Genomic DNA, 14,458 nt, shown 5'->3' with positions numbered 1-14,458 from the left:
TACAAGTAGACTGTCCTGAAAGGAAGGAAAAAAATCTTAGTTCCTTTACCTACTTAAATATGGATAGTGGCAACATTCACTTGCTAACAGTTTTTAAAGACTACATCTTTCAATGGAGTCAACAAGAATTCAGAATTTTTAACATTTCCACAATGAAATTCCTTTTACTCACAATTTAGTATCTTGAGCTTCCTTTTGCATGATCTCCATAATAATTTTACAAGCTGTTGAGCAGCCTTCAGGAGTTGAGTGGATGGTAATTGGTTTCTCAGCAGCACCTGCATTCTCTTTACGATGAATATCAATTCTCGAAAGAAAGAAAAACACTAAGTGTAACCAGGTACTGTATGGTAAGCCTTGCATATTTCCAACTCTCATAAAACTAATTTATTTTGAGCTAACTCTGACTACATTTAAGTGGTTTAATTTTGCTAAGTATACAACTACTTGAACATCTCCTAAATACTATTTTTGTGTTATAAAGAGCCTCTCCTATCCTGATTTTACCAGCTAAACACTGTCTTAGTGCACACTGGGATCTCCTTTCCTCGTTAAACTCCCATCGAGATATTCGGGGCATTTGTTAGATAGAAAATTTGTGGTACACCACTGAAGACAACATTTCATCAGGGTTTCCCAATACTTTTATCACCAGGCCCGTCACTCAACTGATAACAACTGTGCAGCTACAGTACAGTCAGGCTTTGTCCCATCTTGTCTTTTTTCATGACCTCAGCAGCAGAGTTTCCTAGCACTTCTCTGCTAGCGAAGAGCATTGTAGTACTTGCATTCATCCTCAAGATTACTTTTCTATGCTTTTTAAGCCTAAAATTTGTCCTGACATTACGTTGCCTCTAGCTCCACTCCCTACCACCCTAAAACTATTAGTCTTAATCTACACTATGGTTTATGTAGCTCTAGGAATTTAACGAGAATTAATTACGACCTGCATCAAGACAATGCGTTAGATATTATTTGTCGTCTGCCAATAACTGCAGATCACACACTCTTTCCACATCTGCTTTTTTGCTTCCTCACATCTCCCCCAAATCATAGCTGTTTCCAAACTTTAACAACCATGCTGCTTTTCAATAAGCCCCGTTATTTTTCCAGTTCTTTCTGATATTGAAAATTCATTTTGTTTCATGATGCGTTTTATAAGAAGCCCACAGCAATCCTTGGTGCAACTGGAAGTAGATGACATTTCTTTTTTTATCCCCAAACCAATGAAAACATCATTCTTGAAGTCATGTATCTGTACAGTTAGCAAACTGTGATTTTTTTCTGCTCTATCCAGCTTTCTTTTAAGAGATAAATGCTTTCCTTATGCCAATCTTCCAAGGTTTTTATAATCTGAGAATTAGACGGTTTAGGTATCACCTGAAAAATTGGTTACCCATAGGAAAACTACAACCAAGTCTTGTCAGGACACCACAAATCTCTTAAACCTGTGTTGTTAAACACAGCAAATAGTCTCCTGGGTTACAACATGCTAATGAGAGGTTGGAAGGAGCATCATGATAATCCCGGGGGGGACACCTGTTTGTTGGGAGGATGGGGGATGTAATTAGAGAGGACTCCCTTATGCTCATTAACTACTGTCAAAACTGAAGCCACCCACCCTCATACCCCTCACATAAAGCTCATTTCCAGGTCCAGCCTGCTGTAAATACAGAGCTGGGGGCTCGTGCCAGCGTGCTGCTGAAGGCAGCACTTTTCACTCTCCATTCTTAAGGGGTTCCCTAGAAGAATTCTTTGAACGCGATCCCCACCTCCCTCTGCGCCGAGCTCTTCCTTGTGGGCAGGGATTTAACACGCACCAAAAACAATCTCCTCCAGCATCTCTAGACCCTCATGCTCTAGGCTTCTTAGGTCACTTAGCAGCTTGCTTTTTGCCTCCCGTGCATTTCCTTGATCTGTGTTTTGGTGTGGTCTGCAACTTGATAGCAACAAATGTGTTCACCAGAAATATGTGGGGGTGAGGTGTAAGGAGTAGTGAGGGGAAGTAGGAAGGTTATCCCCCTCACCCCAAAATGAGAACATTTGTAAATCCTAAGAGTGCCCTAAATTAAACTAAAGCTAGAATAAACGCTTAAAGACTTGGTTATGTCACCACTCTGACTGTATGTCCCACAGACCAACAGATTACAGCTCTTCTACTTTCACTTTTTGTGGCAGAACCTTATTGCATCTGTAAGCAGTCTCTCCAGCACCAAGTACCATCCTACCAGCACTGCCCAATTTTTTTTTTTTTTTTTTTTTAAAGGGAGAAATAACTCAGCTAGTATTTGAACATGTGTCAAGGACAGAATCCAGTCCTTAAACAGATCTTGCCAAAGATTCCTGTTTACTGTTATCTACATTTGCTCTCTGACTACACAGGTTAGTTGCGAAGCTTTACAAGTTTCCCTTTACATGAGAGGTGAGGACACCGTATTAAAGCTTACAATTACAGTTTTGTAAAATAACATACTTGGACTGTGTCTGCTTTGTAATGTTTCTGATTGTCGCTCCTTCTTTCCCGATAATGGCTCCTACGAACTGTGTGGGAACCAGCATCCGTAGAGGAACGTCCGACTGTGGTTTCTGCCTTGTGGTTGCGCCGGGTGACCCTTGCCTTGGAGGACCCCTCTGTCCAAATCCACGTCTTCCCTGGGGATGTTGTTGCGGAGGTTGCTGGGCTGCCATTTCGTCAGGGATGTATGCAACTTTCAAGGAATAGTTTTCAAGCTGAAACCCGTTCAGTTTTTCTATTGCTCTGTTTATTTGCAAAGGGGAAAAGAGGAAAAAAACCACAATCACATGCAGGGCCTTATGAAATGACAAGTCATTCAGATATAAACTTCTGCTCTTTCTAAATTGCATGACAAAGCTAAAAACTGGTTCCAAGACGAAAAATTACATTGAAAATTCTTCAATCAAGATTTTGATTACATAACTTATTTTTTTAAGTCACCACATTAAGGACTACAAGTTAGTTCTTGCTTGCTCTGGGCTTCTGTGCACTTTAAAGGTTTTGCTGGTGCAACCCTATCAGCAAAACCTCACAGGAGACAGAGCTTATACACTCAAAAGCATTCTTTTGCCTGATTTAATTTAAATCAATTTCCCAAACAGAATTAAAGCTGCACCAGAGGGAAAACTTTTTAGCTGCTATCACAGCACCTTCATCAGGGTTTTTGCCAGCACAGCTCTTTGGCTGGAGTTTTTGCAATAACTGACATAGCTATGACATAAAAAAAAAAGGAGGGGGGGGGGGAAGAGAGAGAAAAAAAGACAGACAGCTCCTGATTCATTCTCAGCAGGAAAGAAAGCATTCAAAGCCAGTCAATGGCATTTGAAACACCACTTAGCAGACCACGACAGCACCTTGCAACTTACCAACTCGAGATATTGTAAGCAGGTTTAAAAGTTAACCAGGAAATAAAAGCCAACACATCTGTTAAACTCTCCATAGATGCAAAGGTTTTTAGAAGGCATTTAAATGCTGTTTTAAGTTCTCTTGTGCTTTTAGGCAAAGCAGAGCCCTCAAATATCACAGAGGGTTATTGCCCAAATGCACACAATGCACTCGCACCGTGGTCTGTCACACTGAACCACCACCCCGATGCTCAGCTCTCCCTCTGCCCAGCCCCTCTTCCTAACCAAGTTGGGGCCAAGTTTGCAAGTCAGCCTGACCTGCTGGTCTCCTATTTGCAGAGGGAGCACAGCTCTCAGCTTAGAAATGGCAAATTTCTGAAGGGTAGAAGATCTTCCATTCACAAACAGAATAGAGCCAATACCATTAAAGATCCAGGAAACAGTAGGAATAACTAAGCTACGCACAGCACGCTGGTAAGCTCGTGGTATACAATCAACATATTTGCCCAAGAAAGACATTTCAAGTCTTGCTACAGAAAGTATATTATTCAGATTATCAGCAATATGATACATTGCTATCACCAAACCAGGCATTGATTTGGGGTAGTTTATAAATGCCAGGCTTAATCTTGGACCAAAGTTCACCAAGGTATTTTGTTTAAAGATAAAATTTAAATTCAAAACTCTAGTGGGAAGGAGAGAGGTTTACATCTCATGTTAAAGAACCCACCAACATTTTCTTTAAAAAGCTCCAATACCTGCATGCTCTGCAGCAAGGCCTCTGAAAAATGAAACTTCATCCAGTCTTTCTGTTCATACACATTTGCGGGTGGTTACCGACAGTTTACCAAACGCTACCCGCAGCAACACTTTACTCCTGCCTCTGCTGCAGAGAAAAAGGACGATGCCACCCAACTGCCTAAATTATCAAGGGTAGCCAGTGAGAAGTACTACCCATCTCCCCGTGTTCCATTTGAGTCTGGGTCTCAAACAGCTGCTGAAGCCGAGAAGCAGCTTTGCCTGTAAGCAGCGTTATATGGGTACTGAGGATAACATGCCCCTCATCTCCCATGGCTTGAACCAGCGTCCTCGAAATAGTCCAGTCAGACAGTGGATAAAAGCTTATGAGAAAACAAGTAATTTGTGTCTTTAGAGTGGTGTTTAATAAGGGCTGGTAATAAATAAGGCCCAAGGCAGCTCCACTGAACAACAAGGAAAGCAAAATATTGAATAACTGATCACTGCTCATTAAATACTTCTGTTCACCAAATGAGACACAGGTCCTTTGGGAACAGAGCAGGAGCGTAATTGCTCCCATAACAGAAGAATCTCTTAGAGCATATGGCAAAAGAGAGCTGGTTTAAAATTTGCTGAGGCTATTTCAAAACTGACATTTCTTAACTTCTACTCCACAGACTTTGAAGGGCATTTTATTACACAGAAAGCCATGTTCACAAAACACTAAGGGCAGTGAGCGGCGGGACTAGTGAAACTTGCATTCCTATGGATTTGTCTCTCAAGTTTTAGTTTCTGCATAGATTTCCAATGCCTGAAAGGCATTCTGCTGAAGTCTCTCTCCATGGAGATCCTATCTGGGAAAGAAGTCTGGAGCCTTTCCTTTTTATACAAGCTGAACATGCTAAGTTCTTGTTGGTTGCAAATATCTGAGACCTCTGTTTCTGGACTGAGTTTTACTGAAATCAGCCAAAAAGGGAAAACCAGGACCACCAGACAGTGCAGTTGCACAAGCCCTGTTTCTTTTGGAATCAAATCTCAAGATATTGGAGAGATGAGCACCAATGATTTCACGAACGTGCTGGTAGGCTCCAGATTGACATCCACCCAAACTCATTCCCTTCCATACATTCATTTGACAAGTTCAGACATCGCTTCCTTCCCAAAATGCTTCAGTCTCCTCGGGCTTTAGAATGTCTTAGACCAGAATCCCAACAGTAATACAAAACCTTACATTAAATCTGTGCATGAGACTTCTCACTCTTTCTTAGAAGTGGTAGGGGAAGAAAAGACTAGGCTTTTTGTTTGCAACCAAGCTACATGCTTATCATGTTTTCAAAAAAAACATTATACAGCAACAACTGGCATATATGTATGCCATACTTTTCCTGGCGAGAAGGTTGGAAGTTTTCTACTTAAAAACAATTTACAAATTGCTAAATGGTTCTAAATGACTGTAAGTACCTTAAATTCAAAGCAACCTGAGAAAAGTTCATTTGCCATTGTGGAAAATCAGTTGTATCAGCAGTGAACAATCCCTGGCTACCAAAGCCATATGATGACAGAAAAATAACCCACTAAAAATAATGGATGGGTTGTTTTTGACCAAGTATTTGAAGGCAAACCTGTTTTAAAGTTCACTTCTCTAGTTAGATACTAGGGATACTAAAGTAGCTGCAGTACCGTATACTAGATACCCTAGTACACTAGAGATACTACAGTAGTATAACTTGGTTAATTAATCTAGATATTTATAGAGAAAACTTTAAAATAACCAATTTGCCCTCTGAATCAGAGTTCTCCACATTTTATAGGGTGACTTCTTTTATAATTTGACTTCAAGTGATGAGAAATCAGAAGAGTTGGGAATTAAACGCTGCTCTCCCAAGCCATTCGTGGAACTGACATTTCCTGGGTACATGTCCCACACTCTGCACTGATTTGGGCACACACAACGGAGTGCCAAGTTACCTAATTTTCAGTGATGCAGCAACTACACAGTTCTGGTGCATTTCTTACAGAAGACACAAGTCCACAGCTCTTGAAAGGTCACTGTGGCTGTTTGAGCCTGGCCTTCACATTCCAACATTCGACAGTTTTCACTAGGGTTTTAAAATACTGTTACACATCTTTATTTAACTGTTCTGAACTCATTTTTATCAATTTTGTGGCACAAAACAGGGCTGGAATCAGGCAAGGTGGTGGCTCAGCAGTCCTTCAGCACCTTAATAAGCCCAAAAATTTTAGAGGCATCTAGACACTGCTTCAGGAGAGATGGGGTGGTAGGAGGGAAAGGGGGAGGAGAAAGTAAAAAAAGGAAAAAGAAACCAAGAGAGATGAGTCTTCTAGATGGATAAATAATTCCTGTAAAACAGTGTATTTAGGACAGCACTTGCCATCAAGAGAGCCATCCCTGCTCCCTGAGAATACCTGAGCCTCAGAGGAATGCGAGCAACTCGTTCTTCACAGCACTAGTGGCACGTGTTTCAGTCAAGGCTATCACTGTTGTGGCAGTCCACCTAATACATGTCAAATCCAGCTTTTTTTTGTAAAGCACACCTTCGCATAGGCTGACCACCTCAGAAACTCAAGTCCAAACCATGGCAACACCACCTCTGCCTTTCTGCGAAGACCTGTGCCTTCCCAAACAGGGCTGGGGGTCTCCTTCCACGACCACAAGTTAATAAAGGCCATGCAGGTTACCTCTGTCAGAGGGCACTACTGGGACCTGCTGAAACAACCTACGAACCATCTTTTATGCAAGGGCTAAAAGCCTTAGAGTCACTTAATGAGGACAAAGATGGAGAAAAATTCACTGAACTTCCTCATTAAGAGGTGTCCTCCTCCCCCAAATCTTCTTTAAAAATTAATATTTAGTGGAAATGGAAAATGCTTCTGTTTCATATACCAGCAAGAGCTGGTACACAGGAATCTTATAGTGTAGTTCAGAATTTTTTTTATAAAACGAGTTCCTTAAGAGACTGCAGTGACTACTGCCTATGCTCCGCTAAGACGTATAGCGGCCTGGCCTACGTTCATGTGACACCTGCCCAGAACAGGATCCCTATATAAAAAGTGAAACCTTTAAACAAATATTCTGTAAATTAGTCACCTGAGTTTTTCCCATCAAACTGTCATCTCACAGCTGTCCTCCTGTAAGCTCCCTAGGAGAGGATGTTTGCCCAGCCTTCTCCCTTCTGATGCTAGTGGAGGTTAAACATCCTAGATAAATGAATACAATAAAAGCACCAAGTCTTGTGCTGGAAATCATTCATCCATTGATAGCACGATGACACTAAGCACTAGATGGAGAACATACTTCACTCCCACATGCAGCTTGTACATATACCTTTCTTTTTCCTCCCTGAACAGATAGATTTGCATACTGTGAGGACAGATTTACATGGTAATTTTTATTTGGCATAGTGGTGGGTTTTGCATTAAATAAAGATATAGTTTTCATTAGTATTTCTGAAAATAAAAACAAAGCAAAAAATAAATCTAAGCTTATAATCATATACCACTGCATTTTCAGTATTATCGTTCCTATGGCAACATTAGCCCCGACCCATGGTAGCATGTAAAAGTTAGTTATGTGAACTCCTATTCGTTCATCAAGGATGCATGTTGTGTGCACACATACAGCTTTGTTCTTCATTGAAAGGGTAAAAAAAATTGGGGTTTTTTTGCAAGTTTTCTAATTAAAAGGTGACTACTAGTGTCTTAACGCTCAAAGTACTATGAGTACTCATACCTGCAAAGACAGATCCTGAGCTCCTCACATTGCAGCCCGTAGTTAAAATACACCATCAGTTATGAAACACAACCAACACACATACCTCATTCCTGAGCTAAAAAATAAGATAAAAAGTAAACACCTAGCCCGATACTAAAACAATGTACACCCACTCCATACACGAGGCCAACTTTGCACAAAATTTCCCTTCCAATCTCCTGGGTAGAGAAGAATCCTGTAGCATGCACTAGACACCTACACACTAGAACATTTTGGGGAGGGAAAGAGGAGGTGGTGTAGCTTTTGAAGATAACAGCCATAATTTAGCTGGCAGCACGTCAGGAGGAGACGGTCAGCATGTCCTGCTGGTCGCAGTCAGGGATCAATACTGGGAGAAGAGGGGGTGCCCTCCGGCAAGCATGTCCCAAGCTGCCTCGGGACCTACATGCAGCTGGTTGGGTGGTTCTAACCAACCCGCAGGCCCCTCGCCCTCTCAACTCCTGTCTTTCAAGTATTCCATAAGCCACCATGACCTTCGGTAATTACGTGTGCCACAGCAGCCTTCACATGCGCTGTAAGGCCCTCTCCAGTTTCAGGGAAGGATGGCGGCAGAGGCAGAATCCGAGCTGGAACAACTCCCACCTCCTCCCAAGCGTCTGCAGGAGAGGAGGGAGGGATGGGGTCACCGAGATGCCCCAGCAGTCCCAGCCCTCTCGCCACCCACAGTCCCAGAGAACAAAGGGTGGTTTCCCCAGGCCGCTGCATGGCTCCGTGCTTGCTCTACACCTCACCACAAACCTACCCGGCTTCCCACAAGTACCTGATCAGCCATGCTGGCTCCCCTGCTCCGGCCACATAAAGACCAGGAGCAGCATCCCGCTTTCTCTGCCAAGACAGCATCATGCCTGTTCAGCTAAGAAACAGAGGCATCACTACGACAGGTCCAAGTCACAGACCTCCATTCCAACTAGAAGTCAGTAACTGTGCACATCTCAGATTTTGGGTGCTGTGTGCTCTGTCCAGGACTTGTTTCTCAAAAGGACTGCAGCATTTTTCACCGATTTCCGTTTCCAGGTTGATTTTGGATGCAGCCCTGCATTGAACATGCTGCAACCACAGCACCAGCCTAGAGGATAAAACCCTCTGCCACAGCAATTTGACTTGCAAGACAGAAGAAGGCTCAGTTTCCCAGCGGGGTGGAACCAAAAGTTTTGTTCAAAAGTAACATCCTCCAAGCAATGCATACCACACTTGTTTAGAATTGCTTATCAAAAATATCTCCAGATTGCTTTACAGCACCTTCACCGCACAGCATTGCCGCGCTCCAACAGGCACAGCAATGCCGTACGGTCTATCCAGAGGGGAAGTAGCCAACTTTGCATGTTCTGTCAGCCAGCACTACTAACTGCAAGGTTAGTACCTGTGTTGCAAAACGTGCCGAAAAGACACAATTAGAACTGGGGACCCACTGTATGCAGCGGCACAGAAAACTTCATGTCACAGTGTTTGCTCCAAAAGTCATGGCTAAGAGCATCTTTTACCCTAAACAGCTAAATTTCAAACTCCAAAGCTTGTTGATTCTCAACAGCTCTAAAGAGCTTTTGGTAAAGTCAGGTCTTGTTACTCCATGTACTGCGTAGGCTGACCGACAACTGCCTTTTATCAGCTATCAGCACTCGTACACCGTTGCTGTCCTCCACAGCCATTGCTGTCCTCCACAGCCAGTTCCAAGCAGCAAAGCTAGGTCATGTCCGGGAAAACCATTCAACTTGAAACACCACCACGGTCACTACAGAGAAGCCACACACACAGAGGTCCTGTAGTGAGTCTTCATTGCAATTCCTTGTGGGTTTTTTTGCTTAGAAAAAAACCCATTTATCCAGCCACTTCTTAGGGGTTTCTAAATGGCTGCAAGGTTGCACCCTGACCCCAGACAACCTGAGCTAATGTTTTCTGTGCAGAAAACGGACTCGCCCCCTTAGAAAACCCCATGCCCGTATCAAGCCATTCACAGAAGGAAGTCAAGGCTCCTCCACTTGGCCTACTTGCTCAAGGCAGCCGAACTATGTCATCATTCAACCTGTATCACTTCAAGTCCTCCTCCAACCTTCATGCTGGACACTAATTCACCTGCTTCAGACTCAAGATGTTTTCAGTTATTGTCATGAGAAATTTTTGAGGTAAAATTTTGTTTTGCATTAGAAATCACAAGTTCTTCACAGTGTTGGCTTATCTCAGCATTTCCTCAGAATTGACCTTAAAATTTAACAAGTACAGTTTGAGTGGGGAGAAATTGTACATTGTTGTTTCCAACTTCACAAGGGAGTGCACAAGTCCAGGGACATACACCACAGATGACAGACAGCTCAAATATGTATCATCCTTCTTTCCATGGTATTTTAGGTACTTCCTTCTTACATTTTCAAAGAGGGAACTGGCACATGTAGCATTAATATCTAGCATTGCACCATAGGTTCCCTCAGAACTAGAAATTCAACATTTTTCTGAATTACTGCAAAACAGAATCAAAAAACAGAAGGACTTGAAAAAGAACTTGTTGAACGATTCAAGTTGAGAAAAGTTAAATGGTGAATTCAAGAAAAACATTGTTTCCTTCAGCTCCAGTGTACACAGGAGACACCAGTGACACAATTTTCCCATCACATTTGTTTAGAATACACTAACAAGTAACCTAACACTTTGAAAGATTAAATACATGTGTTGCATTCAAGTTACACAGAAGTCATAATTACTTAATTATGTGTACAAATATTATTTCATTTGTAATTTTGCATTAATGCATACCATAAGCATACTCTGCATCTTAAGTGCTGATTTTAGTTAGCCACAAGGTGGCAGAAATTTCAAAGTTAAAATAAAAAAGATCACCGTAGGCTATTCCATGGGTTTGGTTTTGTTTAACCTGCTATGGCTAGAAAGAGGTGAAAAATATGTTTATGTCACCAGATCAAAAATTAAGGAACACACAAGTCCTTTTTCCACCCGTGGTGGAAAAGCAAAATTAAACATATAGCATAATATACAATATGGATGTTTAAAGGCTAAGGATATACAACCATTGATTAAGGAAGTAAAGCATTATATATTTAAATTTTAATTTAAAATAAATAGATTAAAAACTATCAATTACTGAAGGTACAAGCGAGCATAAAATAGGTGGCCTGCAGTTCAAAAAGCCCAAATAATTATTTTAGGTACTCAGATTGCAACCTTTTGTGTTTGGAAGCAGCACTAAATTTTCTAATTTAAAAAAAAAAAAAAACCAAACACACACAAAAACCCACACCTTTCTTACGGGAAAACCATAGCAAAATAGGAGAAGTATGTAGCTGTCAACCAGAAGACAGACACAGAACACCCAACAGTGTAAAAGAGCATCACAAAACTTTTTTTAAAACATGGCTAAAAATCATTAAGCAATAACTCCCTCCTTCTGTCATTGACAAATCTCTAACCTTCTGCCCTCCCCAGTCAAAAAATTTTACCCTAATTTTAAATTTATTTCTTTTTAATCAAAGTGCAGGAAAAGTTGATGACAAAAAATAGAAAATTAAGGTAAAGCACACATTGGTGAGGGGAAGGCTAAGAGACTTCCTTAAAAGTTAACACTTACGTGATCATTTTATCGATAAACGATCGGAAGCGAAGCTGCATATAATATCGCAACAACACAAATTCCAAAAATGCAAGTTAGACAACAGTAACAAGCAAACAAGATACTTACTGTCTAGCCTGGTCCTTATTGCCGTATGTTACGTTTACAACTGCAGTCTCCGTGTCAGTGTTCACTAGGGAGGAAAACGCAACAAAAAGAGGTTCAGTTCAGTGTGCACTCACTTCCCACTACAAATTTAAAAGCAATTTGAGAGTAGAGCCATACCTTGCTCACAGTTCTCCACTGTTCCATACTGAGCTAACAAACTATCCAGCACCTATCAAGAGGTAAAAGAAATGGCAGATTTCAATTTCAAAACAGATTAACACACACACACACACACAAGCCTGTAAAAACGATAAAATTTGTAATAATTTTAGCAGAACACAGAGGATTTAAGACACCCTCTCCAATAAGGAAGAAATGTTAACTATTTTGTGAAGAACAAGCACACATTGCTTGTTTCCTTTCTTACATCAGAAAAATCTGCCTTTAAAACCTCACAGATACGAAAATACAGAACGTAACTACAAGGCATCACACTGCACTACAATTTCCAAACTTTGAAAATAAACCTCCAAGTCAACTGTTCTCAGAGTGGGCTAAAGCAGAGACAGGAAGAATTAGAGAAGAGGACATCTGGAATAAAATCTTACTGTGTATCCCAAGCACATATATGTGATTTTGCCACTGTGTGAGGGTTTTTTTTTTTTCCTCCCAATACACATAAGTCGTACATAAAAATGTTACTCTCTTACTTATTGGGGGCTTGTCTACATAGAGAAGTTAACCAGAATAACCAGCACATCAAGAGCTGTTCCGCAATTACTTGGACAGATTTCCCAAAGACCGTTCCAGAGGAACCACTCGCAATAGTATCTTCACAATTTTTTGAAAGTCACAATTAAGTTGTCTTTTGGCAGAAAGCTAGGGAGAAACAGGTAAGGGGCAAAAGAAATCTGAATAAAATAGTTTTATTTGGCATAATTTGTTTTATTCTAGTCAAATGGAAGATTAAGAAGAGGCAAGAAACAATGAGACTTTTAGAAAATCAAGGTGCCAGAATATTCCAGTAAAAACATTGCAATACCCACAGCTGTATCGCTTCTAGAATTCACATGGTAGATGCTATATTTTCTTCCTGGTGAGAAAACAGTGACTGCGGCAGTAGCTAGCACAGAACACAACTACATCGTTGTGGTTTATTGCATCCTAATGTTTTGTCTCAAGAATTAGAATTATGCTGGAAAAATTCACAATTTACACCAAGAAGTGAAGAAGTAAACTTGCAATCTCTTCTGTGACTGAAGTGCCATTCTTCACTTCGGACAGTCTCTTAAGGCAAAATGTCAGTAAGAAAGGGAGAAAACCCTTTTTGGAAAGGGAGGAAACAGGGAAGCAAGGACAGCAGGAAGACAGTAGGCATAAAAATGCATCTGTGCAGCTTCTCTTTGCAGTATGCTTTCACTTGCTATCACCAACACCTGAGTGTGTGCAAAACCCCAGTCCCTAAAACCATAAAATTCAGAGTCTACATCCTCATGAGATTAAGAATTCAAAATTATAATTTATTAGTGTACCATATACTTTTACTACAATATATAAGACATTTTTAAGATAAATTGCAGTTTATATGCCCCAACTTAATGACAGCTTACATCAGTATAATTTCCAATCTTTACCACATACTAAAACTGAAACTGCACACAGGCATTTCAAAGGTAATGTTTCAAACCAGGTATTTAAAAGGCAATGCACTGATCACCAGGTTTGAGCAATGCATTACTATTTCTAACTGCAGAATTTCCCCATCCTCATGTAGGGTCTAGTAAGTTTTCTTGTCTATAAAAACAAAAGAGTTGCCAAGTTGTTAACTGTCCTTTCCTCCTACAAGTAGAGATTAGCCTAGTCAGAGTTTGCCTTTTCAATCCCCTAAAAAAATAATTTTTCTGCCACTCCTCAGATCTGATAATTTGAAACTATTGAAGGAAGAGTTTGCTCTGAAATTAGCTAAATATTACTGAAGCAGAGATGCTCCAAGGGATTAAAGTAAATTAAGCCTGTGGAAGATCCTTTAAGACAATTGAAGCGTTGGCACAGATGAGTGGGAGAGTTACAAGGTCTTGCAGGTCTGCGGCCGTACTTCCACACAAGCCAGGAGAGTCACTGCATGCGACTAGAGAAAAGCCTTCTTTTATAGACAGCTTAAGCAGTAATTGTGCCTCCACTGAAGTCGGGGGGCAGGGGGACAGAACCTCAGATGGGGTCAGGGTTTTAAAACAAGAAAAGCGAAGCAAGTTCCTGGCTTAGAGATCCATTCTGAGATGTTTGCCTGCAATAGGATACTGAAGAGTTCATTAGTCTGATAAAGCAATTTCTTTGTCCCTACAGCATGTCAACACCCGTGCCGTATTACATGGCAGACCATACTATAGTGTGAGCTAATGTCTTTAGTTAGTTAAAACAAATTTTTATTGCATTTTAACTGCGCAGACCACCAGTTCATGCCCACTCTGCCCCAACGTTGCTTCACTTCAAAATCACAGAATTTCATTTTCATCCTTAATCATACAGGAAAAAAGCAAAGCTGGAACGCCAGAGGGACCACAAGACTTTGCTGGATAATAATTAATATTTTGTAAGCTATTTCCGTATTAAATTTATACTCTGGGATAAGCATACCTTCACATTAAGAGCCATGTATTAAAGTCACCAGCTTCACCAAGAGAAGAAATGCTTTAAAGCTGAACCCACACAACTTTTTAAAGATATTACATTCTCTCTAAATACTACTTTCAGCATGTTTCTGATCAGCCATCAAAACCCTCTCAACACACTAGCATTGCATCTGCTCCGAGAAGCCTAAGAACCACAAGGTTCCTTTGCTGTTAATGCTGAGAAAAAGCCCAGGATGGCACATTCAGCATCCCACCCCTCTTCACCAGAAGTTC

General features: G+C 41.0%; 1 protein-coding gene across 2 annotated transcripts in view; it reads right to left on the bottom strand.

Moving 5' to 3' along the window:
• IGF2BP3 (insulin like growth factor 2 mRNA binding protein 3) overlaps positions 1-14,458 on the bottom strand; it is a 119,384-nt gene that overhangs the window by 33,561 nt on the left and 71,365 nt on the right. For both annotated transcript variants that reach the window (XM_081996661.1, XM_081996662.1), the window contains exons 4-7: positions 11,733-11,784; positions 11,577-11,640; positions 2,474-2,758; positions 173-307 (exon numbers count right to left, since the gene is read on the bottom strand). In XM_081996661.1, the coding sequence (XP_081852787.1) occupies positions 173-307; positions 2,474-2,758; positions 11,577-11,640; positions 11,733-11,784 (536 nt within the window). The remainder of the gene's footprint in view (positions 1-172; positions 308-2,473; positions 2,759-11,576; positions 11,641-11,732; positions 11,785-14,458) is intronic.

This window comes from Phaethon aethereus, assembly GCF_964289735.1.
Source record: "Phaethon aethereus genome assembly, chromosome: 2".
Classification (NCBI taxonomy): Eukaryota; Metazoa; Chordata; class Aves; order Phaethontiformes; family Phaethontidae; genus Phaethon; species Phaethon aethereus.
This window is presented reverse-complemented; position numbering and strand designations above follow the sequence as displayed.